We start from the raw sequence: 26576 nt of genomic DNA, 5'->3' as shown, positions 1-26576 counted from the left end.
AAAGGCAGCGTCACATCTCCCAGACAAAACGCCTCAAGCTGTCAGGGTGTTGTTTCCAGTACAGACAATTGATGAGGTTACTCTGGACGTTTATTTCATAGTTACATGTAGCCTAGAGGGTGCTTTCACCATTAAACATTTTCTATGGTCTATATTATTTGTGAATAGAAATAGGTGTCTGCAGAAAGACAGCAAAGCAAGAACCCCACGATACAGAGCTGGCACCTTTGCATTGCATAGTTTAGTGTAACATCTCCCCTGTGACTCTACACCCAGCGTTGCTCGGACAACTACTTTGTACCACATTGTTCCCAGAGAATTTCTGTGGTCCTGCGAGGAGCAAAAATGGTAAAGGAAAGGGTGGCCAATACTGAAATTTAGGGTGAAAGTAGCTCATAGTGAGTTTTTCCATATATAAAAATATACGAAGTTCTTGACATTTTCAGGCACAGTAAAAATAAATACTTGTGGCTGGTTTGGGGGCTTATAAAGGTGCTGAAAACACAGCGATTCTGAGGTCAATAGCTTTCTTTACCATAAGTGTTTGCCCAATCGTTTCTCTGAACTAGGTAAGTCCAGTGTTTGCCAGTGCAGGAGCTCAATCTTCCCGGACACGGCGCTGCAAGGCAGGCGGTTTTCACAGAGGTGTTTTTAAAGTCTCCAATGAAGGTTGTTTCTGGGTTTTGCTTCATTTTCACAGGCAGCAGTAGATACAGCAGCAATCTGCGACTCTATCGAAACCCACCTTTCGGTATGTATGGAGTTAAAGTTGTGTCACCCCCACTGCTCAGCACAGGGGACAGGACAGAAGAATAGGGCTAAGAGTACGGAGAGGAAAAGGTTCCAGACTTCCTTTGTCTCCTGGGTCGCTTCAGGACTGGCTGAAGAGCAGAAGTTAGTCATGTCAAGTAGAACCAATGTCTACAAAAGCAGGGAGAGGCGCCCCCTTCTGGGCAAAAAATCAATGCATGAGAAAGTACAACCGGCACTCGCACGGCTGTTGGTGGCAGACGATGGACACTGGTGACAGGGCTCTTTGTGGTGAGGATAAGGCAGCGCTTTCCATCATCTCCGTGCTTCCATGTCCTTAATGTTGTTCCCCAGCCTTTCCCTCTATCAAACTGAACCTACCTCTGATGCAACATAGCAGAAAGTAAAGCAATTTTAGTCGTCGTGAACTTCTTTGAGCAGCGCTGGTGGACAGGGATTTCATTCCTGAAAGAAACAAGCAGCTTGTTAGAAGAAAACACACAAACTTCTGTATAAAACCCAGCACTGCCTGGTACATGAAGCTCGCCTCAGTTCATGATGTATTTATTTCTCTAACAGCCTGACCGTTGCAGGCGTCTCAAGTGGTGGCTGAGCCTTCCCTTCTTACCAAACGCCACTTGGCAGCGTGGAACACGAAAACAAGCACAGTGGCTTCTGTTGTACTTAGGAAAATCACCAAGAACAGAAAGTTATCAGACACCTGAACAGGAGGTATTAGGAAATTTCTACCCTCAACATTTTCTCCAGTATCACTGGGCTGAAAGAACAACCTAAGTCCTTTGGTTTGTGTTTCCTAAAGGACTGAGAATGGTCACTGCTTACTGGCTGAAATTCAGAATCATGTACGGGCCTTTCAGTATGAACCCCACGCTACCTGGATACCCAGCAGTGCTACCATTCCAGACAGAAAGATTTGACGGGCAGTACATAAACATAGTTTGGAGTAACGGTGATATTGGCTCTTTGTCAAACTTACCAGCTTTATCTTGCAGCAGAGTAATTTTATTTCAGCAGAAACTTGCACTAGTGATTAACAGAGACCTTGGGAAACTTAAAATACAAACAGTTCTCATTTATTTAGTGATAGCGATCTCTTCAGATGCAAAGTACAGTCATCTTTCCCATGTTTTATACTGGAAAGTATGACAAACTTTTCAGGTAAGCTAGAAGGGAGAAGGGTTTGGTTTTATTTTTGTATCTTCTTTATGCTTGTTTAATTCCTTGACATTTCAGTAGGTGGCAATGCAACAGGATGAGTTCTAGAGATCAGTAATAAAACTCCGCTGTTTGCAGTGACCTCTACCTCACATTTTCATAACCCTGCTACAGGTCACATATCCTTCTAGGACCCGCCAGGTGTTTTATCTCTTGTCTACTCAGGTTGCTCACATTACGGTCTCTGCCTGCAAAAGCTGCTCTCTTCACGTGTTTATTTGTGCCGCTCTGCCTACTCTTTGTGCAGACGGTGCCATCAGATTCCGATGTTCAGAACCCCTGGCCATAAACTGGCGCTGTTGGTCTCACAAGCCTCTACCTACCTCGTATTCAGAGTTGGCCACGTTACCCTGTGCCCAGTACCAGCAGGAGCTGCTGCTGTTCTATTTTCAGTTTTAACTTTGAAACGCTTCTTATAAAGTCTGTGCTCCTCTGCATTTCCCGGGTTAGTCACTGCCCTGGCTGAACAAGGTTTCGGGGCCGTGGTGCTGAATATACTCCAGTAAGAGTTTGGAGTCATTAACAGTCGTGATTCAGAGGGATGCCGCCCACCAAAGCACTTCACTGGAGAGCACAACACCGAACAGGTCCCTGCCTCCCTCCCTCCCTGGTGCAGTGGTGCCCGAAGACTGCTCCGTGACTGCTCTGTGCCGGAGACTCTGCTGCTTTTGTTAGAGGCAATTATGCGCCAGAGAAAACAACAAAAGATTTTTCTATTTATACTCCACCCAACAGTTACTGCCTCCTTTCAATAGACAGCATGGTTCCTGGCCTTTAATCAACCACTTTGCTTTTTGTGGCCAAGTGAAATTAACCCCCTGGCTTTCTCCCAGATGTCAGTTTGGGCTCATGTTTTCTTTGAAGCTAAAGTGAATGCTCAGGAATTCCAGAGCCTGAAGAGTCAATCGCTTACCTGTTTCCATATCTCTCCGGTCCTCTCGATTACAATAGTCTCCGATTTATTGACTGGTGATGTAACCTTGTAGTCGTCAGACAGGAGACCCAGGATAGGATACTGGTTCCTGTACCTGTATTACAAGAGTTGCAAGCCTGTAAACCGAAATCTGCCTAACTGTGACCAAATCCCTAACTCTGATCTTGCCACATGGTCCTTCCAGTCGTGAATCCCCCAAGATTTTCCCTGGTAACTAAAAAGGTGATACAGTCACTCCAGTGTCACTAACACACCCGCCACCCCTCCCCTCGCTATGAATCCTCCCCGGATACAAAACCCCACGTTGGCGTTTTCCCCTTCATTTCAGCTGAATGGGCAGTACCGAGGCATTTGCAGGCACAATTTGGCTGACAGAGGCTAGACAACAGAAAATAATCAAAAGGACGTGCTTTTAAGAAAGGTGACTATGACATTACTTCTTGGTGATGACAGTTGTGACACCAGGGGATTGACTGCCTGATAACTTCTCATGCTTCAGTCTGAAGAGGTCCTGAGAAAACCAGAAGTAAACATTCCAATGAAATTGATGTATTAGTTCACTAAAGTCACAAAGTATTTGCAGAAATTCCTTTCAAACAACAGCCTGAAAAATCCTGTCCCTCAGAGTTCTGGCAGAGGAACAGCCCAACCCCAGCTGATGAGCCAGGAGAGCACCAGGCTTCCTGGTGAGGTTCCACTTAAGTGGTGGCTTCAGGGTAAAAATCCTTAGAAGAGAAATAAGTTGTGTTAGTTTACCTCTTGCTGTTGTTTAATAAAAGCTTCTTTCTCCTCCAACATTGATGTCAGTTCCTGCAACCTTATTTGCAAATCGCTGTTACTTCCTTCTCTCCTCGATATATCTTGCTGGAACTGGCATAACTGAGCCTGTAAAACATGCATTAAGGAGACGTTGGGCGTTTGGTGCTCCTCACAGGTGCCCCTTTCAGTCCCTATACAGGACTCCAGTCATGTATTTTTCATTAATTGCAAACAGTGAATTAGGATGATTTAAAACAAAGGTTGTGGACAGACACATGGCCATACAGAAAACACATTGATTTTCAAGTAAGAATGTCAAGCTGCATAGTGAATTCAGAAAGTGCTAGCTGATAGTGGTAGAATCCAGTCCAATTTAATAGGTTTATAACTCAATAAAGTGAATACCTCACTGAACAAGCTGAACTGGCTTCCAGAGTAGTAAAATATTACTGCAGCGCTCTCGATGAGAGGTGCTTCTTACGTGTAGTTTTGACTGGGACTTGGCTACGTGCTGTTGAGTGTCTTTTGCCTCATTTCTTACTTTATCAGGACACACAAAATATCCCTTTAGGAAAGGCTGTTAATGTGATTACTCCCAAGTTTCTACATTTAGGGAACTGTATTTTTTTAATCACATTTCTATGTTCTACCTTTAGAGTCTGTGAGCCATCATTAGTGTCTGTGTAAAAAGTAACTGAGAACCAAGAGGTACCTAAAAATTACATGTGGTAGCTCTCCCCTCTTCCTTAGTTAAAAAACAACCCATTCACCTGCAGTCGTACAAGGTGAGGAAAACACACAAATTAAACAACTTACCCTCAGATTGCGGATCTCACGATCTTTATCCTCCCTCAAGTTATTGATCATCTCTACGTAACGGCTGGAGAGTTCATCTGTGGTGGTCTGGAGGGTTGGGCTAGAGCAGGCCTACAGAAAATGAGATCAGGGTTTAACGAGAGTTCTCATACGTTAATGCATCTGTATCCATGAATCACAGCTACCAAACATGGAGCGAGCGAGCCCCTCACCTGCAGTCGGAGGCTCTGCATCTCTTGCTCCAGTGCCCGCTTGCAGTACTCCAGCTCCTTTAGCTGACAATCCTTTTCTCCCTCGCTGAGCCGAAGGGACAGGAGCTGTTCTTCCAGACAGCGACACCTTGCAGTGCTCTCTCGGAGTCCTTGCTGGAAGGCACAGAAGTGGAATGCATGTGTGGTGTTCCTTAAGGAAGTAACAGGATCTCGCACACACACAAATATCAAGCAGTGAGTACTGCAAATACGCAGAAATTGGTGTCCTAGTTTTTAGCCAACTGTAAAATATGTTTTTAGGTTTACCTGCTGCTGACGATTATTCTCTCTCAGAGAAGCCAATAGATTTTCGTACTCTTTTACTTGAGAATCTTTAAAAGCCAAATCCTTCTTCAGTAAGAGATTATCAGTTTCCAGCTTCTGCAAGACAAGAGTGTTCACCTCAGGAGCGGCACCTTTTCAGTAAACTTTTCCTGTATGTGGAGCGCCTCCTACTCAGTCACCAGTAAGGGATGGTTCAGAACTGAGGAAACGCTCCAAAACTAGAGCACAGTTGCTAATCACTGTCGGCTTTGTTCTGTGTGCTCAGCACTGGGAGCCCAGATACTGCTCTTGCAGTCTGTCCCAGAAAGAGTTACGAAACAGAAACCAACAAACCCCCAAAGCTAGGAGCATTTCCCTGCCCTGAGTCCCCATTCTATGTTAAAGATGACAGTCAGGCCCCCTTTCCCCTCCCTGAGCTTTGCGCTTCACAAGAGAATGCTGTGAAGTTTCCAGTGGTGCCAAGTACTTGGGCTGGCATGGAAATGTTTCCACTTTCCTAACAGCAATTACCTACTGTCTGTATTGGCAGCTGTAGAACTCCAGTTTCCAGACTGGGCTGCACCACAGGTGCTGGTGAAGCCACCAGCTGGCAGCAGCTTTCCTACAGAGGGAACGGGGGTCTCCCAATGCCTGGAACAGTGCCAGCAGAGAGGCACTTGCTGTACATTCTTTGTCCACAGTGGCAGCAGAAGCACCGTTCTGGACACCGACACCAACACAGATTATATAGACATTGTCATCTGAGTGCACTCAGCATGCTCGTTTCCTCCTTTCAAAGTATTTGCTTTTTTAGATTTCAGAGTTTTTCAAGACCACTTGAAAGCCTCTGCTAGAAGGAAAGGTAAGCTCATCCACTGCACGAGTCTCGCAAGCCCGTGAATAAATCAGCCATTTCTGTCACGGCACCCAGATGTCACAATTTAAGTTTCATTGAATGCTGCTGCTTACCCCCAGGTCGTCCTGCAAATGGCACAGCTCTTCACGCAGATTTTTGAAGGTGGAAAGCACAAGTCTGAGGGATTTGTCTGATGTCACTCTCATCTAGGAGGGGAAAAAATGAAGAATTATACTGCTGAGTGTGCTTTGTGTACAGCCTGCTTACTGTGCTAGAGCAGAAAACCGCTAGACAGCCGCAACAGCTTCACTGCTGGCACTACAGCTCGTCGCTCTTTGAAACACTCACTGTTTCTACACAGGAAAACATTTCCATGCACTCGGTTCGGCAAATGGCACCTTTTAATTACTGCTTTGTAACACAGGGTAACATTTAAAATGGAAGGAACATGAGAGTAAAGAACTGTGTTCGTACACAAATAAAGGGAAAAATAAATGTGTTAATACTGCACAATCATTTTTTTCTAGCGTTGTGAGCTTTGTGACTTACACTGATTTAAAAACATACCTATGGTACCTGAGAAGGCAGAGGGGAATGAGTCACCATCCCCAGATCCGGCAAAGCGCTCCCAGCCCCAGGGCGAGAGAATATAATTAACATTTTTAAAATATTAAACCCCTCCCTTTAAAAGGAAAAAGATCCTGAAGATTAAAGGAGTCAACTGGATGAAAAAGGCAGGCAGTGACACACAATGGCCTAACACTGTTCTCTCGTCTTTTAATGCGTGTTCACAAACAGCTGTGCACTAATTCCTGGTAAAGCACCAAGTGCTGCATTTCACGATATGTTTCTAACACTTGAAAGAAGAAAAACAGATCTTGAAAGAACACGCAAAATAATTCCTCAAGTTCTGACTCATTTGGAAGGGCTAAATGTTCTATGGAAAAGATGGACCTCTTACTGTGGAGAAAAATGAAATCCTCCTGCCTCTCCTCTTCTGATACTTTCCCTTAGAAGTTATTTGTTAGAATGGAAATTTGTTGCTTGTTTCCTTCCAGAGGGAAGTTATCAGGATCTCCATCAGTGTGGTGATCAGCCCTTGTCTGAGTTTTTAATCCCTACTGGTGCTGCACTGCAGCTTCAAAGCTGACATTTCCAGCATAACTCACCTGTGTTTGCTTTTTAATTAAAAAGGAATTTCATTTTTGACTTGCAGTTTTGTTGGTTTTATTGTGAAACATACTAAAAGAGTAGATTAAAAGAAGGAAGTAAGTCAAAATGGTTGAATTGGGACTATAAAAAATACAAGTAAATCCCCATTTAGCAATTCCTTAGTGCTAGAGGTTGGTAAATTCCAGAGATGCCTTGTCCTTCTACAGTGAAATTCTCGAAGGTGTCAGCCTTGAGCCTCCTGGCATACCTGGCACAGCTTTTACTTGAGCAGTCTGACAGCTCGCTCTGAACCCTTCTTGGATGTAAAACACCCCAGCACGGCCCTATGCTGACACAACCTCACTCCCCAAAACACATCTTGGTTGCATTTTTTACGCACAAGTCTGAGAATGCAAAAGCAGCTGGACTTGGGGAAAACAGGACTGATGTGTTTCAGCCCTCACAGAGAGGTGAGCTGACCCGGCTTCCTGGGATGGTTCTGGCATTAGGCCATGAAATAGTTTGGTGTCAATGCCCAAAAAGCTTTTAAAAGCTTTTAAAATGCCCAATGCTTGTAAAAGAATCACAGAACAGCTCAGGCTGGACGGACCTCTGGAGAGCTCTCTGTCTAATCCTCCTGCCTACAGCAGGATCGGATGTCAGGTCACACCATGTTGCTCAGTCACAGCTTTGTTCAAATGGACTTTGTTTACCAGGAAGCAAATCCGAGCTGCAGCTCCTGGGGAGGCTTCCTTGCCCCTGCCTCAGGGAGACTGGATCCAGACACACCTGAGCAGCGCAGGTTGTTTGGGATCCTTGTCTATCATCCTACATGTCCAGCAGGTCTGGAGTTGACAGTGGCATTTGGCTACAGTGCTGGTTTAAATGTTTTATCAAAGGCAGGCGCCAATTCCAACAGGCTTTCTCCAAAGCTCTTCATAAAGGGGATGTTTCTCTAACAAAACATATTGCAGAGAGTCTTACAGTGCTGGGAAGCCACGAACAACCGTAACCAGACCCTGGCATTCACAGCTGGTTGCCTGGCAGCCAAACCTACATGGCTAGTGAGTGAAAGGGAGGTTGAGATGGTGTGGGAGCAGGAACAAGATGAGAGCAAACACAAAAGTCATTTATAAATGGAAGCAAACCAGAAGTGGTTACGTTTTGTTAGCAAACACTGTGAGCATGCCTCACAACGTGGTACTGCTAAAGGTTTTTACCCAGAGCATCTGTAAAAGGTGAGAACTAGAACCCATCGCATAAGCAGAGTACAGAGCACTCTGTACGTTAGGTACAAAGTTGCTGGTATGGGTAAAGCCAACATCCCGCTGGCTCCCAGCTACTGCAGCTTCCACAACCCCCCTAACCCCTCATATACCTGCAGGAGATAACGAATCTGCTGCTTGGTTGCCTCAGACAGTCCTTTAGGAATTAAGTCTTCTATTTCTTCAGTCTAAGCAAAAAAGGGAGGAAAGAGGAGACATCTTGATGAAGAATTTTGCCTGGTAGATCATAATGTGGTTTCTTCATTACTTACAAGCTCTTCTACAAAAAACACGTTTAGTACAAGGCAAATAAGACTGAAAATAGATCAAAGTGTATCCCAAAAATTTCCAGTCTTGTGTCTGTGTGGCATATAAAAACTGAGATGAAGTGATGCATGAAGCATATATTCAAATCAACAAGTTTAGCATTTACTTTAAAAGCAGTATTCAAAACAATCCTACAGCTCGTGCCAAAACAACTCCCAGCAGGTAATGATGCGAGTGAAGAGCGAACCTCGTGCTTCTAAACAAAGAGGAAACGGTCAATAAACAAAAGCTGGCCTGCCTGCGGCAGCAGGTCCTGCCAGTGGTCAGGGCATTGCTTCATGGAATTTAATCCTAGACAGATACTTCTGCTGTGTACACAGCGCCTTTAAAAACAACAGAGGTGGCGATGACTGTCATGGCCCGATTCACAGGCGCGAGCTTGCTGCAGCGGCACGAAGCCCGTTCTGCCAGCTTTTGCTCCTCTCGGTGAGGCAGAGCTCTTCCTACCTGCAGTACCTGGCAGCACAGGCTGAGGAACAGCAGCCTGATCAGGAAGAGAGGGAAAGATCCTTTGCAAAAACTGCCCAGTGACAGCACAGCGAGAACTGCGTATGTTTTACAATGACACCATTATTGGCACAACAGGGAAGACTTTCAATATTTGACACTTGCACTGGATAATGCAAATTAATGAAGTTACCTTTCAATATTCTCACATTTGCAAACCCATGCCTAGCTTTAGGTTTCAGGCTCTGAGTGTTGTGAACAAGCAGGAATCATTAACTAACAAAGCCCAGCATCCTTCATGGCTTGGCTTAATTTGCTTGCAGATCCCCACCACTGTCATTACCGCTGCAGGTCAGGGGAGAGCTTCCTTGGAGCACACCTGATGCTTACCTGATATGAAAATTCAATGTCCTGGCTCCTGTAAAACAGACAAAATCCAAGGGACTGATTAACAAAAGCTTGTTGGGAACTTTAACAATTAACGCCCACATTTACAACTATACACACATTAACATACAGAGAAAGGAAGGTTCTTTATCAGATGAAGAGCCATTACCTTCCTTTTACAGTGCTGGGCAACCTAAGTTGACTCCATGTAAAAATTCCTGAGGAGACTGGAATACCAAGAGCAGTCCAGCTGACACAGGCCATCTATATCCATTTCATTGGGCAGTTACCCTAATTATGCCTGGTTAACCCAGTGATCTACTTAATTGGCTGGGTAATGGTTTACCCAGAACTATGCTGCCTTTGACATGCCTGGAGTGTTTACTTAGCAGCGTCAGGTTTTTTATGATGCTTACATTCCACTTTTCCCCTGCTATGGCACCACACTTTTTTTTTTTTTTTACGTCAGTGAACCTGGAAAGCACCAGATGAGACTGGGAGTGGGGGGAGAGGATGAAGTAGCAGTGATGCTGAGGCAAGGGCAAGAACATTGCAAAGACTCAGATTACTGGCTGCTGCAATTCTGCATTTCATTTCCAAGACCTGTAGCTCCCTACAGAATATGTGCTAGACAGTTTGCACATAGACACTGAGCTTTATGCCTCATGGTGGCCATCTTTTAATCCATGATGTCACACCATGACAAAATAAAGGAAATGGCAATTTGGATGTTTGGGTTGTTTCTCCAGGATGCAAAAATAGAATCAAATCATATTAAATATACATCAAAGCATGCTGTCAGTACCCTTGTTTGCTCTGTGTGCAAACAGGAGTAGGATACGCAATTCTTACTGCATATTAGTCTAAACAACCTGAAAATAAACATCAAATACAATAAATTTACTTCATTTACAACTTTTTTTTATGCCCCCAGTTACCAGTGAATTACATTAATGTGTAAAATGCACAGTCAATTCTGGATGTCAAGAAAAAAACACCAAACCAACTAGCAAACAATCCTGTCCTCTCAACTGTGCAGCACTCGGATTTCTGGAATAATGAAATGGTGGAAGAGGTGTAATGCCAATACCTTCCTCCAATCTTCTCCACGTGCTGTAGCAAACAGCTGTACAAGTCATTGCTCTTGCGGTTCAGTTCAGCGAGGAGCTCACCGAAGTAGCGGCAGTCCAACTGGTCGTTGTTTTCCTGTGAGCAATTCACCTAGCAGAAGGGATGCAAGCAAATCTAATAGACTTCCCTTCTTCAGTATGAAAACTGAATGTAAAAATGCTACAAGTATGCTACATTTGGTTATGTTGGCTCTTACTAATTTGCAACTTGGTTACACTGTTCTTTCCCTAGGTATCAAGTCTTCCCCATCTTCTGGTTTTCAGTAAACTACACAGAAATTAATTAGTCCCTTTACTACAACGAGAACTATGCAAAGTGGTACCTTCTGCAGCCACGTCGTCATCGTTATGTGAATATGTGAAGTACTGAGAATGTGGGAATCTCACTAATAGAAGTGCTTCCATAGCTGTAGTAGATCAAACACCTGTGGGCAGCATCCAGACAAAACCAGCCAGGTGCAAGAACTCTCGCTGCAAGAACAGTGTTTGTAATCCCACAGTTCTCACATTTACGTGTGTGACCAGTAAAAGAATTTAAACAGCACCCAGGTTAAGTGTAGCTAGGTTGGCTTATGGGAATCTCTGGCTCGGGAAGGAGTATATTTGAAACCTGATTGCTCAGCCTAGAAGGAAAGCAATCCTGCATGGATGTACGTCTGTTTATAAGTAATGCACCTTTCCTTCAAAGCTGGAGCACAGGCCTTATGTTAGTTACTGAGCCTTGCTTGTACAAAGACAGGCAGAGGAAAGATGACTCCATCAATGTGTAACACTCCCAGATAAGGAAAATAAAAGCCATATCAGCAAAACCTGATGCATTTAGATGACAACAGAGTGATGATCAGTCGGTACAATTAAGCACAAATAGGATACAAAACCTAAACCAGCATTTTTTTCCCCCTTATCAGGATGCGACAAAGCCTCAGGTAGGCCCAGACAATGACTGCAACCACAGTGCACAAAGTTGCCTGCAACAGACACCCAAACCCTGTTGCTTACCTACAACAAGCATGTGGTGCTTAACGACCCTACTACGGCTCTGAACAAACACTTCTGGGACGGGGAGCAGCAGTTTTAGGTACCTGTCAAGTTGTGTGCTTGGCATACAGAACACCACCACACTGTGGGCAGTAAAAGGTTCATTGAGCAACTCTTACCGGTTCACAGGTTTGAACCGTCACCCTCCTCACGGTGTTCCCTCTGCAGTCATCACTCACAGCTACTGGAATTACTTCACAGGGGCTACCGGTCTGGGTCTGCTGGCACTGGCGAGTGACCTGGGGCTGCTCCACGGGCTGGGCGGCATGGCAGGGCTCGGCCTGCTGGGAAAACTGATACTGCCGCTCCTGGAAACAAGAGGGAACATTCTTAAGCTGCTGGACACATCTGAATGAGGTGGAAGCTTAATATGAGTACATAAATCAATGAAAAGTGGGGCTGCATGGAAAGACTGATGACAGTTTCAGACATTTTAATAATCCTAATAAAACTGCTTTTCTTCCTAATTGAACATGAGTTTGCCTCACACTTTCACACTTCCAGGTTGTAATTCCCAAATTTTATTAGCTGGAAATGAAGATAAACCTTTCCTAACAGAGTTGTACAATTCATTATGTTGTCACTCAACATACCCAGGCAACGGAGACCTCTGTCATTTAATTTTAAACACATGAATACCCCATTTCATTAAGTATTTCAGAAAGAAAAAGGAGCTCTACTTGAACTGAGTTTATGTTGTTTCAGTTAGGAAAAAAAAGTCAGTACAGAAAATGGCTCAAGACATTTCCCTCTGCAAATGCCTTCAGCAACTGCAGGTTCAGAGAGTACAAGATGTAAGGGGCGTGTCTTGTTTTTATAATCATGAAAAGAGCTGTTTACAAAACCACCCACCAAAACAACAAACTAAAAACTAGATAATACAAGCAACCAACTTACTTGAGAGGGATTCAGTAGCTCGTATTTTCTTATGGTCTTTTCATAGATGATATTATTTCCAGGACAGAAACTCCCCCCTCTAAGAAATGGGGATAACGGCTCCTGTAAAACATTTGAATAGAAACATCCACAAATGTTGTCAAACAGAATGTTCAGAATTAGTAGGATATTTACTAAGAAACACAATCTGAAGATGCACAAACTCTGAGCTAGGTCTGTAGGAGATGTGGGTTTGTTTGTTTGCAAACAAAGCAGCTGTTCTTCCATCTAGGCAGTGTTGCAAACAGGCGCAGCAGAAACAGGCAGACCTTCCTCTCTGCTAGCAATGCCACTGAAGCACAGCAACAGAGTGCTCGCTGCTAGGAGGTGAGCAGTCCCTAATGATTTAATCTCCCGCCACCAGAGGTACAGGCGAGGGGATTCCAGAATCTCTGGCATCCCCTGATGGAGGGAGGTGAGTGCTTTACTGAAGCAGCATGATTAAGGACAGTAGAGCCACACCAGCAGAACTCCAGCACTGAACAGTTTTCCTACCTGGTCGGGATTCTCGATAATAATCCTTCGAATAGTGCCCTGTGGGGAAGGAAATAAGTTTCAGTGAATGCTGCACTTCAATCTCTAAACCCCTTTATGCTCAGAGCTCAGGCTCACACGGATTCCCAACCAATCTGAACGTGGTCCTTGGCTACAAACGTACTGAGCCCCACTGGCCAGAATCAGCAGAAATGTTCTGGAGCCAGGCCTTTCCACCCTGAAGGGAACAGCCCGTATTTGGCATGCCAGTACGCAATCTGCTACTCAGGGGTTTAAGTGTTCATTTTTTCTCAGTCACCTCTTTGCAGGTCAGCGCAAATTAGCCCTTATCTTCTGTAAGTGCCAATGGAACAGGACACAAACAGAAGCTGATGGACTGGAGCAGTTCTTCAAGCATCACACATCCCTATTCCACAGATGCCGACTTACTTTTACTCAGACTTCCATGTTACGTGTTAAGGTCTGTGGGTGTAGATGGATGTACAAATAAAACACTTTGTGTTTCACTTAATCCCCGAAAACAAGGAGGCAGAGGAGCTGACAACAAATCAAACCAGGTCACTTCCCAATGCACCAAACAGCAGCAGCCATTTCAAACCCCAGTCACAAAACTCTGTAATTGACACCTATGGAAGAAGACGCCCACATGGAATATCTGCACATGCTTGAATGAAAAACAGAGGACATCTTCTTAAAGCTCAGAAGTCCATAAATGGCTGCAGTTTTGTTCATTTCCAATAGGTTGGATGGGCCCTTGGGCAGCCTGACCTACTGGGACATGTCCCTGCCCATGACCAGGGCATTGGAACTAGATGATCTTTAAGGTCCCTTCCAACACAAAATATTCTATGATTCTATGATTCCCCAGCACTCTCTACAAGCAGTTGTGGCACCATCTTCCCTTCTGTGGAGCACCACTAGTTATAACAAATTGAACGCACTGCTCAAAGGTTCCACATCAGTTCTTTATCCAAGTAAGCAAAATTCCCAACAAATCTAACGAAATGATTGGGCAATTTATTAGTTGACAGTACACCATCTATTCTCCCTCACAGTACAAACTTCCCATTTTCATACAGAATCATTTCTTCCCTTAACCTATGGGCAGTGCTGGGAAGCTCACATCGCTGCAGCTCAGTCTCGGATGTCTGTAAATGGCTAAGAGCCACTCTGAAGTAGGTCAGATTTCCAGTTGCAAACTGTTGCATAAGTTTAGGAAGCCTGAAGCAATTTTCAAAATCTCCCAAAAGTGAATCATAACAGCATCAGGAAAGAGAAATCAAAGCAGAAAAGAAACTGTTTTAGCAGCCATCACAGTTAATGAAGAAATTTCAAAATCATAACTGCTGCAGAAGATAGAGAAAGCTGCTTACTCCTCCTCCCAGATGCCGTGTACGTGAGGCAGGTCCAGTACGGCGTCTGGGAACCCACTGACACCAACAGAGCTCTCTGTATGGGGACATAACACTGAAGAGACAACATAGAGGTCTAGCGCATCCAGTCCAATTCCTACATCACCCACAGAACTTGAACTAAACATAATATACTTAAAGAAATTAATGTCCCCTGGTAATTCCTTCACTACAAGCACAGCCCTGACTCCCAGTTCCTCCCCTGACCCAGGCGAGACAGCCCCAGCTCTATCTGTCCTGGAGCACAGCTGGGCTACAACAATACGAGTACTGCAGGAGAGCAGTAACTGTTCTTATTCAGAGTCAACTTCCATTGCACAGCACAAGAAAACACAAGGAGCACTGGCCATGAAAATTTAAAGACAGGTTTTCCCATGTACTGAGAAGTCTGAACCAAATCACTCTGTCACAGGGCATACATAACTGACTCTGCTTAGTTTAGAGGGGATAACATGTAAAATTATTTTATCAAGTTACCTTCATGTTCTCAGAGGAACACATTAAAATCTGAGAAGATGAGAGCATTTTAAGCTCAAATACTCCTTTCTAATATTCAAAAGGATGGTCTAATCAGCTGTGGAACATTACATAGAACCTAAGAATGTTTTGCTTGAATAAAATTATGCTTATTTTTAAGATACCCAAACTCTTTCATTGCTAAAGAATTCTGATGCAGATGCATTTCCCTCACTCCTTTACAAACACGGATTTGCCTGCCTTTCTCCCCTACCAGCCAAGCAGGCTGGACTTGCAGAGGCTGGGATGGAACTGAGAAGCCAGGAGTCCCGTGACTCTGTGCCAGCCTGACCTCCCCAGACGCAGGTCCTTGCTCTACACAAGATGCCTTCCCCAAGGCCTCCAGAGCTGTTCTCTTGGAGGTGCATGGTGATGGAAGATGATCTCGGGCTATTTCCATTTTATCATCATTCCCAAGGGGCACACAGTTCAGGCTACTCTGTCATCTCCTACAAGGCTTTGGAAATGTAACATTTTAGGAGAAGGAAGAGGAGGGTGGGATTTTAACAGGGAGAGCCCAGTGCTGTGGTGGGTTTCATGGGCACAGCTGGGTTTGGGATTTATAGTGACATGACCCATCATTCTGAATCTGCATTTATAAGGATCATTTCAAAAGGTATATGCAAACACTTCCGTACTGATTTTTGCTAGTCTTCAAGATTTTTAAATTCCAAATAAGCATTTGATAGACTTATCCAGTTATTGTGTGCAAATTTTACGCAAACCCATCAGTACATTAACTTTTATTTCCACAAGTTTTCCCTAGCTTCAGAGAAACCAGTGATTAAGGTGAGAGTTTCACCTATTTTACCCATAACATATTGTCTTGCTAATTAAAAGCAGTTCATCTATCTAATCAGAATTTACGAGTTACCTTTGGCAGCCGACATACGGAAACGGCAGGCAACGTTTGAGGGCTGTTTCAAACAATACAGACAAGCCTCACAAGCTGGTTAATATTACACCATTTTCACAACGGGGCGAGAGCCCTTAGCACTTCACAGAGCCAAGCACAGCCAAGAAAAGATCTTATTCAAAACTTCTCACATGGATGGACAACTCCTACAGAGGCTTTTGGGATATTGCCCTCTGCACAGGCAGCAGACACCCTGTGTGTGCTTTTATTCTAAACAACATTTTTTACTTAGATCAAGCAGACAAGAGGAAAATTTGCCATGAATTACTCCAGATGAAGCTTGCCACAGTGGGGAGTAGCATTTGGCTTCTACATCAAGGATAAAACAAAGTTAGATCAAAAAAGGTAAAGGAAACTGAACCCTGAACCACAAAAAATACAGTCACGTGTACTACCTGCACATGCTAGTCTGAAATCTTCTCTCCCTCTGGCTTCTTAAAAACATATACAAATACAACAGAACACACCAGCCTTGTGGCCACACAAGGTCCTACGTGGTCATTTGTTGTCATTAATCTACCAAAGCTGTGTACATTAAATATAAATACATAAAAGCACAATAAATGTTGCTCAAAGACAGCCTTATCAACAGTCAGAAGCTACAGCCACAGCTCCAGGCTGTTGTTAACTGAAAATCCTGATGTTAAGTTAAAACATTTGCATGTCAGGCATCATTACACCTTCCAGTGTAAGCAGGTGATCTGCTTAAAGGACAACTGAGTCAAAAAGAGAATCATACTTCTTCACATTGCAACTCTATAGAAACTTCCTACGCTCTTCCCAGCACTTGTTCCTGACAACTCCAGCACCAAGCATGCAGTTTCTGCCTACTCCCTGCTGACTTCCTTGTTTGCTACCGCTTTCTTCTTTAATAACTTCCTAATAATGTTTATGAAGCACCTTCCCTCTCCACCATTAAAGCTGCAGCCCACAGAAAGGCCAATCTGAGCCACACCCTCTTTTGTCTTTAATCCAGCAAAACACTTCGACAAGAAAATATTTTTCATCATCATGACTTAATGGATTCAGTGACTAAAAGAGGCGCTGAAAATCAAATATACTTTATAGAGCAAAGACAGCTCTGGAGTCTATAATCAAATCCATGTACTTATGTGAGTGAAGGAAGCCTGGGCCGGCAGTGTCTGTTCTAATGAATATCTAATTAATTGAACACAATTCAGGCTATCACCTAGCTGAGGAGATCACTTATCTCGGAGATGTTTATGCTCCTGGCCTATGTCTTGCAAAACAGCGATTAACCGCTTCAATACAGCAGGAATGTGGGAATGTGCCTGTTGTATCCAAGTCCGATAAAGCTGGTAGTGAAGCCGCTCAGAATTTACACACTTCCCAGAATCAACAGAAGCCATCATGCACAGAAAGGGAGCCTTTCACCAGCACATATATGGCTCTGAAAGGAGACAGGATTTTATGAGTCTTAAACCCTATTCTTTTTCACAGGTAAATGTTTTTATACCACAGGGAAGAAAATAAAGTTCAACTTGAAATAAATATATGTTTTCATGTGAAGAGTAACAGACCAGCCCCACTTCTACTGATGTCGGTGAAAGCCTGATGTATCCCAGAGCAGCTTAGGAGTGAATTCTGATCTCCATTGTTGTTTCTGTAGTCAAACAAAAGTCATTAGTTTCTGGCTTTTGGATATCAATCACCCATGTTAAAATGATACTAAATTCCACTATTCAAGCCATTCCCTGGACACATACGCAGCAGGGAACCAGCTGAACTACCTGTGGGGACTTCTGAGGCCACGCTCAACAACCCACAGCACTTCCTTGCCTGCTTGTCCACGCGCACGCTATTGGCACCACAGGTTCCAGCAGGAATACCAGGCACAGCAGCCCTTTCTGGGGCATTTCAAGGAGCAGCACCAAATGGGAAGGGTTGGGGCAGACCTCACTGTTCTCTCCCACTGAGAGCACAGCCAAAATCAGCAGAAAGGGAGGAATTCCAGAGTTAAAGTTCAACAGAAAATGCAAACCAAAGATCACAGAATGAGAGAATGAACAGAGTTGGAAGAGACCCACAAGGATCATTGAGTCCAACGCCTATCTCTGCACAGGACAACCCCAGCATTCACATCGTGTATCTAAGTGCGTTGTCCAAACCCTTCTGGAATACTGTCAGGTTTGGCGCTGTGACAGCCTTCCCAGGGAGCTGTTCCAGTGCTCCACCACCCTCTGGGTGAAGAACCTTCTCCTAATGTCTAACCTGGCATCTTCCTGCCATTCCCTTGGGTTGCACGGAGGAAAAAAATATGGGTTTAACCGATACGTTCAAAACCAAAGGAAAAAATATAAAGGAGAATGTGAGAATTCAAGTTAAAACAGGCCCTGGAGCCCCTTCCTGCCCTCTCCCAGGGCTCGCAGTTAAATCTTTTGCTGATTTGGAGCCACCATTCTGTTTGACCTAGCATTTGAGATCAGGAAAGGCTGCAAGGAGGTAGATTACAGAAGACGACACATTTGTTCTGCAAAGACCACATCGAAAGCAAGGTGTTACCAACTCCAAAGAATGAACAACGTCTGGAAAACCAGTATTTGGGGAAAAAAACAACCATGCTATCAGAGTAACATTCAGTGTAACTTTCAAAATATACAGTTACTTAGATGAAACTGAACTCTATTTTAGCTTAAATCAAAATATTCCACTTTCTGTAACAATAACTACTTCTTGTAGGATTAAAGGGGAGCTGGGGGGGTAAAGGGAAGTAAAAAAGGCGGTTAAAAAAGAGGGTTAAGGGGGTTACGAAACGGGGCTGAAGGGCGTTTAGGAGGGGGAAAAGAGGGTTCGAGCAGGGGGATAAGGAAAGGGGGGAAAAAAGAGGGGCCCAAGGAGGACAAAAAGGGGAGTTCAGGTGGGGGGGCTCAAAAAGGGAGTTAAAAGGGGGGGATGGAGGTTCAAAGGAGGGAGAACGGGGATCAAAAGGGAGGGGAAATGGAGCTTAAAAGGGGAGAAAAGGGGGTTCAAGGGGAGGGAAATGGTTTAAGGGGAGGAGAAGGAAAGAAGGTGGTTAAGTGGGGTAAAAAAGGTGGGTAAAAAGTGGCTTGAGGGTTAAAGGTGGTTAAAAAGGCAGTTTAGGGGGTTAAAAGGGGAGCTTGAGGGGAGTTAAAAGGGGAGTTGAAGGGGGAGTTTGAGAGGAGTTGAAGGGGAGTTTGAGGGGAGTTAAAAGGGGAGTTGAAGGGGGAGTTTGAGGGGAGTTGAAGGGGGAGTTTGAGGGGGGAGTTTGAGGGGAGTTGAAGGGGGAGTTTGAGGGGAGTTGAAGGGGGAGTTTGAGGGGAGTTGAAGGGGGAGTTTGAGGGGGAGTTTGAGAGGAGTTGAAGGGGAGTTTGAGGGGAGTTAAAAGGGGAGTTTGAGGGGGAGTTTGAGGGGAGTTTAAAGGCGGGTTTCAAGGGGCGCTAAGGGCCGTACCGTGTCGGAGGGCGGCGGGTCGCGGCAGCCCGGCCCGTAGGCGCGCAGGCGGTCGCAGGCGGCGGGCAGCATGGCGGAGCGGAGCCGCGGAGCCGGGCTGGGTCCCGCTCTCGGTGCTCCTCTCGGTGTCGGTGCCGCTGCCGGTGCCGCCGGCAGCTGTCGGGGCAGGGCAGGGCAGGGCAGGGCAGGGCGCCGAGGCCAAGCCAGCGCCGGAGCGCCGCCCACAGCGGGCCGGGCAGCCCGGAGGAGGCTCCGAGGAGACCTTCCCCCGACCCCCCAGCGCCTGAGGGGGCTGCGGGAACGCCGGGCAGGGGCTGTTCACAGAGGGTCGTGGGGACAGGGCGAGGGGCAGCGGGTGTAAACTGGAGAGGGGCAGATTTAGACTAGACGTTAGGAGGAATTTCTTCACTATGAGAGCCCTGAGGCCCTGGCCCAGGTTGCCCAGAGCAGGGGTGGCTGCCCCATCCCTGGAGGGGTTCCAGGCCAGGCTGGATGGGGCTTGGAGCCCCTGATCCACTGGGAGGTGTCCCTGCCCATGGCAGGGGTGGGACTGGATGGTGTTAAGGTCTCTTCTGACCCAAACCATTCTATGACTCTGTAAGTCATTCTTGTCCTATTGCCTGCCACGTGGGAGAAGAATCCAGCACCCACCTCGCTACAACCTCCTTTTAGGCAGTTGTAGACAGCGATGAGGTCTCCCCTCAGCCTCCTTTCCTCCAGACCGAACAGCCCCAGGTCCCCCAGCTGCTCCCCTTAACCTCTGGGCTCCACCCCTTCCCCAGCTCTGTTCCCTTCTCTAGATGCACTCCAGCCCCCCGTGTCCTGGGGGGCACAAAACTGAACACAGGATTTGAGGTGCGACCTCACCAATGCCAAGTACGGGGACACAATCATAGAATCGTTTGTTTGGAAAAGACCTTTGAGATCATCAAGCCCAACCCTACCCGTCCACTACTAAATCATATCCCTAAGCACTTCATCTACCTATCTTTTCAACCCCTCCAGGGACGGTGACTCAACCACCTCCTGGGGCAGCCTCTGCCAGTGCCTGAAAACCCTTTTAGTGAAGACATTTTTCATAATGACCAATCTAAACCTCCCCCGGCACAACTTGAAGCCATTTCCTCTTGTTCTACCACCTATCACTTGGGAGAAGAGACCCAACACCCATCTCACTACAACCTCCTTTCAGATAGTTGTAGACAGTGATAATCACTTCCCTGGTTCTGCTGGCCACAGTTTCTGATACAGGCCAAAATGCTATTGGCCTTCTTGGCCACCTGGGCACACAGCTGGCTCATATTCAGCTGTCTGTCAACCAACTGCTTGTTCCAGAGCAGATTCACCTTTCCCTCTTGCCTTTGGGTCCTGCCACAGCGAAGGCTCCGTGTGACAGGTATGGCCCACAATTCCCAGCTACCCATAGATCGCTGTGATGGAACCTTGGTAAGGGAGAGAGCAGAGAAAAATAAAGCATAATGCTGTTTAATCAAGCCCTTTGCTATTGCTGTACTTACAGCGTGTGCAGGGGGAGTGCACGTGGTTATTTTCTGCTCCATCTGTGGACTGAATTGGATGGGTCCAGGTTAGCTGCAGATCAAAAATCTCACTCTGCAGAGAAGAATGTGAATTCCAGTTAGTTTCTCAATGGAGCATATTTTGGTTCGCGTTCCTTTGCCTTGTCAGGCAAGCCATAACTAAGAGCTTAACTTTGTTCTGCGAGGTAATTTAGCAATAACATAATTATAGAATCTTGTGTAATAAATATAATCCTTAATAATAAACCTTAGATCCTTAATTTTGTCAATTTGTTTCCTTTATGTGCTTAATATTATTCAAGTCAGTCACACAAAACAAAAACCAGTCTCTATGGTACCATGTTACAGGAAAACACCTTTGAGGCGATGGAGCAATGCCGGCTGCGTTATCCTACAGAGTGTTACATCAGCTGTCCACTGAGAGCTCTGTCTCAGAAGTTAAAAAGTGCTCATCAAATTTGCTCAACAAGTGCCTGGGAAGCTATGAATTTTAGCATAAGGACCTACCACAATTCAGTGTTTTAAGGTACTGTGACATCTGGAAACATATCCATCAAATATAAAGAGCTTCACTTTTCCTTCAGGCATTAAACCCAAACATCTGGTTTACATAGGACTGCATAAAAAAAGCATTAGGCGTAAGTTCTATCTTGTTGGTTTCAAAACTGTTTGCAAGGAAAACCTATATTCTCTTAAAATGTCATTCTTGGCTCACTGGCTTGGAAAAGCTATAGACGGCTTCTCACAAAACAATAAAAAAGACCCTATCTTGGAAAGCAATAAAATCTGGTTACAACAACCCAGTCTCTATTTTCCACAAACCATAAGAGATTGCCTCATGCTTCAGTAGGAAGCTACAGAAACTGGAGTAATACTCCTCAGGCAGAAAAAAGTGCTGTGATTGAAAATGCGTTGGTTAGGCAGCTCAAGCATCTCACCGGCATGCCGTGTACTGCCCTGTTTAATAAAGAATGTCTTGGAAGTTTCTTACCAGGGTCAGCACAAAACAAGCCCTAAGTCATCCCATTGTAATGGAAATCCAGGAGAACTTCCGGAAAACTTTGTAGATGTGGTGAGGCTTATTAGATTCATAAATAATAGCAGTAATATATGTGCAGTGAACTGTACCAGTTAATGAAAAGAGCCTCAAACAAAGCACTTGAATTTTAATGTGACCAAGGTTTTATGTGTGTCTAAAGCCAAGAGCGATACTCCATCCTGTATTTACAGGGTGTTTATGAGTTCTTGCTGTGACAGCTGCAGCTAGGAAGAATAAAACTCTGTTTTGATATAAAATAGGGGAGGAAAACACTCACTTGGGAAACCACTACAAATATTGTGTTCTAGTGTCTATATTTTAGTACTCAAAATTATTTGTCATACAGGGTTGGGAAACTATCTGGAGGGGTTAAGGAAGAGAGGGTTACGAAGCTGGCAAACTGGCAGGCACCTGCACCCCATAAGCAACGTGATGAGGCAGAGATAAAAATCTGCTTTCAGGTGAAAGGAAGGCTTTAGAGATTGAAAGGGAAGTCAGACCCAGCTGGTAAGCAGAGGCTTTGGTGTTCTGATCCTCCCTTTGAAGGAAGAGCTGAAATGCAATTAGGTTTGGGGAAAGGTGTCTATCTGCAGCCACTGATCCAGACAGCTCAGTGCAGCTGCTTTGTTCTGTTAACCTCTTCACCCTGGGCTACCTGTCTTAGACTGCGCTGACAGTGGGACAACACCTGGCAGGGAGAGCCAGAGGACACGTCTCCTCGTTCCATCCAGCCAAACACAGAGCAATACCCTACTGGAAGGACAGAGGCAGAAAGCATTGGACAGAAGATGAAACCAGACTTTGCTCAACAGAAATATATGCAGATGGAGGAGTGGTGGGTCAGGGTGAGGGGGAAGAATTTAAATTCTTTGAAGCAGTGAAGTTAAATCTACTCTTTCACAAACACAGGTGGCAACCTGACACCTGGGAAAACAGAAAATGGGATCTTTGACTGCAAAGCTGTGTATTAAAACAGCGCTGACTTAGTTTAGAATGTTTTTTTGTGCTCTAATTCCTCTTTCATTAAACAACTACAGATGCTTTGCATGCAGAAACCTTTGGAATATCAGGACCACAGGTCTCCTGCTTGGCCCTCCTCAAGCCTACATACATTTGTGTGTATGTATCACACAAACATACACTGGGGTACAAAGGATTATAGAGGAGCCATGACAAGAGGAGTGGGGAAGGGGAAACAACAGATGAGTAGGGAGCAAAGATCTGACTGGTGAAAACCTCGCAGTGCAGAGGGAGTGTTGGCTCTGTGGCACCTGCAGCCCCATCTGCCACATTTCCACAGCAATTTCAGGATAGAGAAGCCTGAGAGAAAGGATGACAGGTAGTTCCCTACTGCTTGATCCTTTGCCCTTCTGGCTTGTGCCTTGGAAGTCACAGTAAACATTAAAGACTTTATTCAGCACACTGAAGAGTGAGTGCCTCATTATAATAAAACACTACCAGTCATCATATATCCAACAAGACTGGAAAAAAATAACTTGAATATATAACATAGTATGCTAAGTACGAAATTCTATCCAACTATGAGGCTTAGTACAAAATAAATTGCAAAAGATCATGCTAAACTTTTATCTTTTCATACTGCAAAAATACTCTGAGTGCTTATCAGCGATACCTATATTATGCTGCCAGTTCTAATTTATAGGTTAGTGATGCTCTAAGAAAACTGATAGAGGGCCTGCAGGCAGGTAGAACACAGTCAGATGATCAGCAAAGCTGGATGCTTCTGAGTATTGTGCCAAGGAAAGACATTGCATTCATTATGACCAAAGAGAAGGAAGCGAGTTCAATTCCAAAGCCACAATTAGCATTTCCCTCTCCTGGACAGACAGCCTAAGGAACACTCCTCTTTAATAAAGGAGATAAAGGACCTGGGACTGGGAAGCATTTAAAATAAATGTTGCATTTTAGGGAAAACAAGGTAAGGATTGTTTATTTATCTTTGCTTTTACTTACATATGACTAAAAATGTCACAGAAACAGCTGGTCTGTTTTTAAAGAAAATCTGAACTCACTAAGCGAATAATGTAGAAAAGTGTTAAGAATTTGTTCTTAGCATCTGTAAATAAAATCTACTATAGACTTCATAGACTATTTTTCCACCCAATAACCTATCAAGATGAAAGAATGGTTTGAGATATACCATCTTCACACTATTCAAGTGCTATAAAAGTTCTATGGCTCGGGATGAAGGGTGAAAAGTATTTAAAATAACAAGTGTAATTAATACATAGTTCTTTAGTCACTGCCTGCCATAGCTCTACATGGATTAGAACGTAAGGCTAAATAGCTCAGGCAATCTGGTCACAGAAACTGGAACAGGGACAATCTAACCTGTTTCCTGCTACTGTGGCCACACTTTTCTAGTATGCAATACTGTCTCCATGTTGTGACCTAGATATCCTTTCTTTTATACCATATTATTTGACTAGGTATATTTAAACAGGTAGAGTTTCTAAGCATGTATCTTTCTGTCATGAAATTTAGGGCTTTTTTTCCATAGTTCCTCTTCCCTCAAGTGAAAGAAATTTTGCTATATTCCTATAATTTATACCTGAAATTTTAACTATTTCTGTGAGTAAAGAGTTTATGCTGTTTTGTCTTTATGTAAGATGGAAAAGTTTCCAGGTTATGGATGCATTTAGTAAGATTTTGGTTTTGCTGAAGTAAAACATTATACAGAATTTAATTTTAAAATCTTATTCCATTTGAGGCCTTATAGGAGAACTTCCTCTTTTAAGAAAGCTTGCATTCATAGTTTATATCTTGCTGGTCAGGTAGAAAGCAAGAAACCAATTTCATGAGGGTTTTTTTCCCCCATAGATGTGTAGTTGCTCCTCTCTGATTTCAGAAACGGAGCTCATGACAATCCTCCCACATCTGTTTCATCAGCTGATTAAAATGTAGATCTCCTACAAGGTAACAGATTTTTGGATGATGGGTGTTACTCTAACTAACTCGTTATTAAGAGAACAACTTTATGCACGATCAGCAACTTGGCAGCGTAAACAACATGAAACAGTTCTTTTAAATAGGACTTTATATTTTGTTTATGAGAGCTGGAAGGCTTTATGGCTTTTATAACCCATTTAAGTATAAAAGTTTTCATTATCTTTTAAAACCTTTTTGCAGTTTAGACTGTTTATCTAGCACAAGAAAGAATTCAGATAGAAGCCTTATGTAAAGTGATAAACATTGGATTTTCTGTTTGTGTTGTATGATTTCTGGTGCATATCAGAATAGACCAAACAGCAACATTTCTCTGTCTCTTTACTTTTTTAAGCCCACAAGACACCTGACGAGATTTAACTCATCTTTATTCTTCAAAAAGTGAGATTCTTTTGCTGATAGGGACTGAGGGTGCTGTTATGCTTAGTTTTGTAACTACTTTTTTTTTTTTTAATCCAAAATTGGGAAAAAGTCAAAATCAAAATATTCCATAGAATCATAGAATCACAAGGCTGGAAAAGCCCTCTTGGATCATCTAGTCCAACCATTCCTATCTGCCACTAAACCGTGTCCCTGAGCACCTCACCTACCCGTCTTTTAAACACCTCCAGGGATGGTGACTCAACCACCTCCCTGGGCAAAAAAAAAAGAATTTTAATTTTAATTTCATGATTAGAAAGATTGCATTTCATAACCACAACTACTGGACTTCTGTGAGGAAGGTGTTTTTATTTTGACCCAATTCCACTCCCTGTCTCTTCTCAGACTTGCTTTTACTTGCTTTTCCAGCGCCCACTGGAAATGCAGCAGCTGCCCAGGCTGTTCTGCCTCTCTACCCAAACTAGAATACAGGAATTAATGGGGCTAAGGCACGGGCTTTAGGAAGCACAAACATTAATCCTGTAACTTGTTCTTAGTTCAGTATCTCACCCTTATTTATGTATGTGTGAGCCTGTGAGAATGGAAGTTGAAAGAGGAATGATTAATGCATCAGAAATGTGCATCAGACAAGGGAACGCAGCCTTCCTGACAGAAAAAGCAGGGGCTCTGCTCTCCTGTGCTGCCAGCAGCGCCAGGTTTCCTGCCAGTTCCAAGAGGAGCACTGTCAGACTGCTTTGGTTTTAACAACACTGGTACACAGGAGGGAACGAACAGCTCACCGATTTGGTAGGCATCGTAACTGACTCTGAAAGCATTTTCTAGTTTCCACCTCTTAATGTGATTACTCTTTTCTCCACTTCTGTAAAGTTCCTTCTGGATCGCATGCAAAGAGGTTATACAAAATAACGAATATTTTAATTCTGTACCTGCAGCTTCCCCCACACTTTCTCCTAGACAACCACATTCGGTTGGGTTGTAAATGATGTTTTAAAACAACCTATCATGATCTGGAGGATTACTCTCCTTTTATGAATAACATTATCCTCTGCACCTTTCTCCAAGGTAGGTCTGCATACACGTGTTCCATTTAAGGTTACAGAGTAAGGACAAAGTCTGTTCGGCAAAGAAAGATTAAAGGGCCTCAGCTTTCCCTAACTGCCTTCTGTTTTTTTTTCATTTAAAGAAGCTTAATGAATTATTAATGGTAGTTTCCTATCATCTCTGGATATGGATTATTCTAAGCAAGTAGAACCCTAAAGAAGTTCCCTCTTGTGGGAATGCTGACAATTTACAGATGTGTGTGAGTTTACACATGTACAATACCAAAACCTC

At 44.1% G+C, this 26576-nt stretch overlaps 1 protein-coding gene across 2 annotated transcripts; it reads right to left on the bottom strand.

The window, feature by feature from the left end:
- Nucleotides 1–68: 68 nt before the first annotated feature.
- POF1B (POF1B actin binding protein) lies at nt 69–26055 on the bottom strand. Of its 2 annotated transcripts, none has more exons than XM_069867541.1 (15): nt 20837–20893; nt 13044–13082; nt 12510–12611; nt 11732–11920; nt 10535–10665; nt 9448–9475; nt 8397–8471; nt 5980–6072; nt 5014–5127; nt 4708–4860; nt 4496–4606; nt 3677–3805; nt 3358–3431; nt 2900–3014; nt 69–1215 (listed from the first exon to the last, which is right to left on the bottom strand). In XM_069867541.1, the coding sequence occupies exons 1-15, from the start codon at nt 20876–20878 to the stop codon at nt 1210–1212; spliced, it is 1401 nt and encodes a 466-aa protein (XP_069723642.1). In that variant the 5' UTR covers nt 20879–20893; the 3' UTR covers nt 69–1209. The 2 variants fall into 2 exon arrangements, with proteins under 2 accessions (XP_069723642.1, XP_069723643.1); XM_069867542.1 differs by lacking the exon at nt 20837–20893 and adding an exon at nt 26024–26055 and having other exon boundaries at nt 70–1215.
- Nucleotides 26056–26576: the final 521 nt, after the last annotated feature.

This window comes from Phaenicophaeus curvirostris, chromosome 13, assembly GCF_032191515.1.
Source record: "Phaenicophaeus curvirostris isolate KB17595 chromosome 13, BPBGC_Pcur_1.0, whole genome shotgun sequence".
In the NCBI taxonomy this organism is placed as follows: Eukaryota; Metazoa; Chordata; class Aves; order Cuculiformes; family Cuculidae; genus Phaenicophaeus; species Phaenicophaeus curvirostris.
This window is presented reverse-complemented; position numbering and strand designations above follow the sequence as displayed.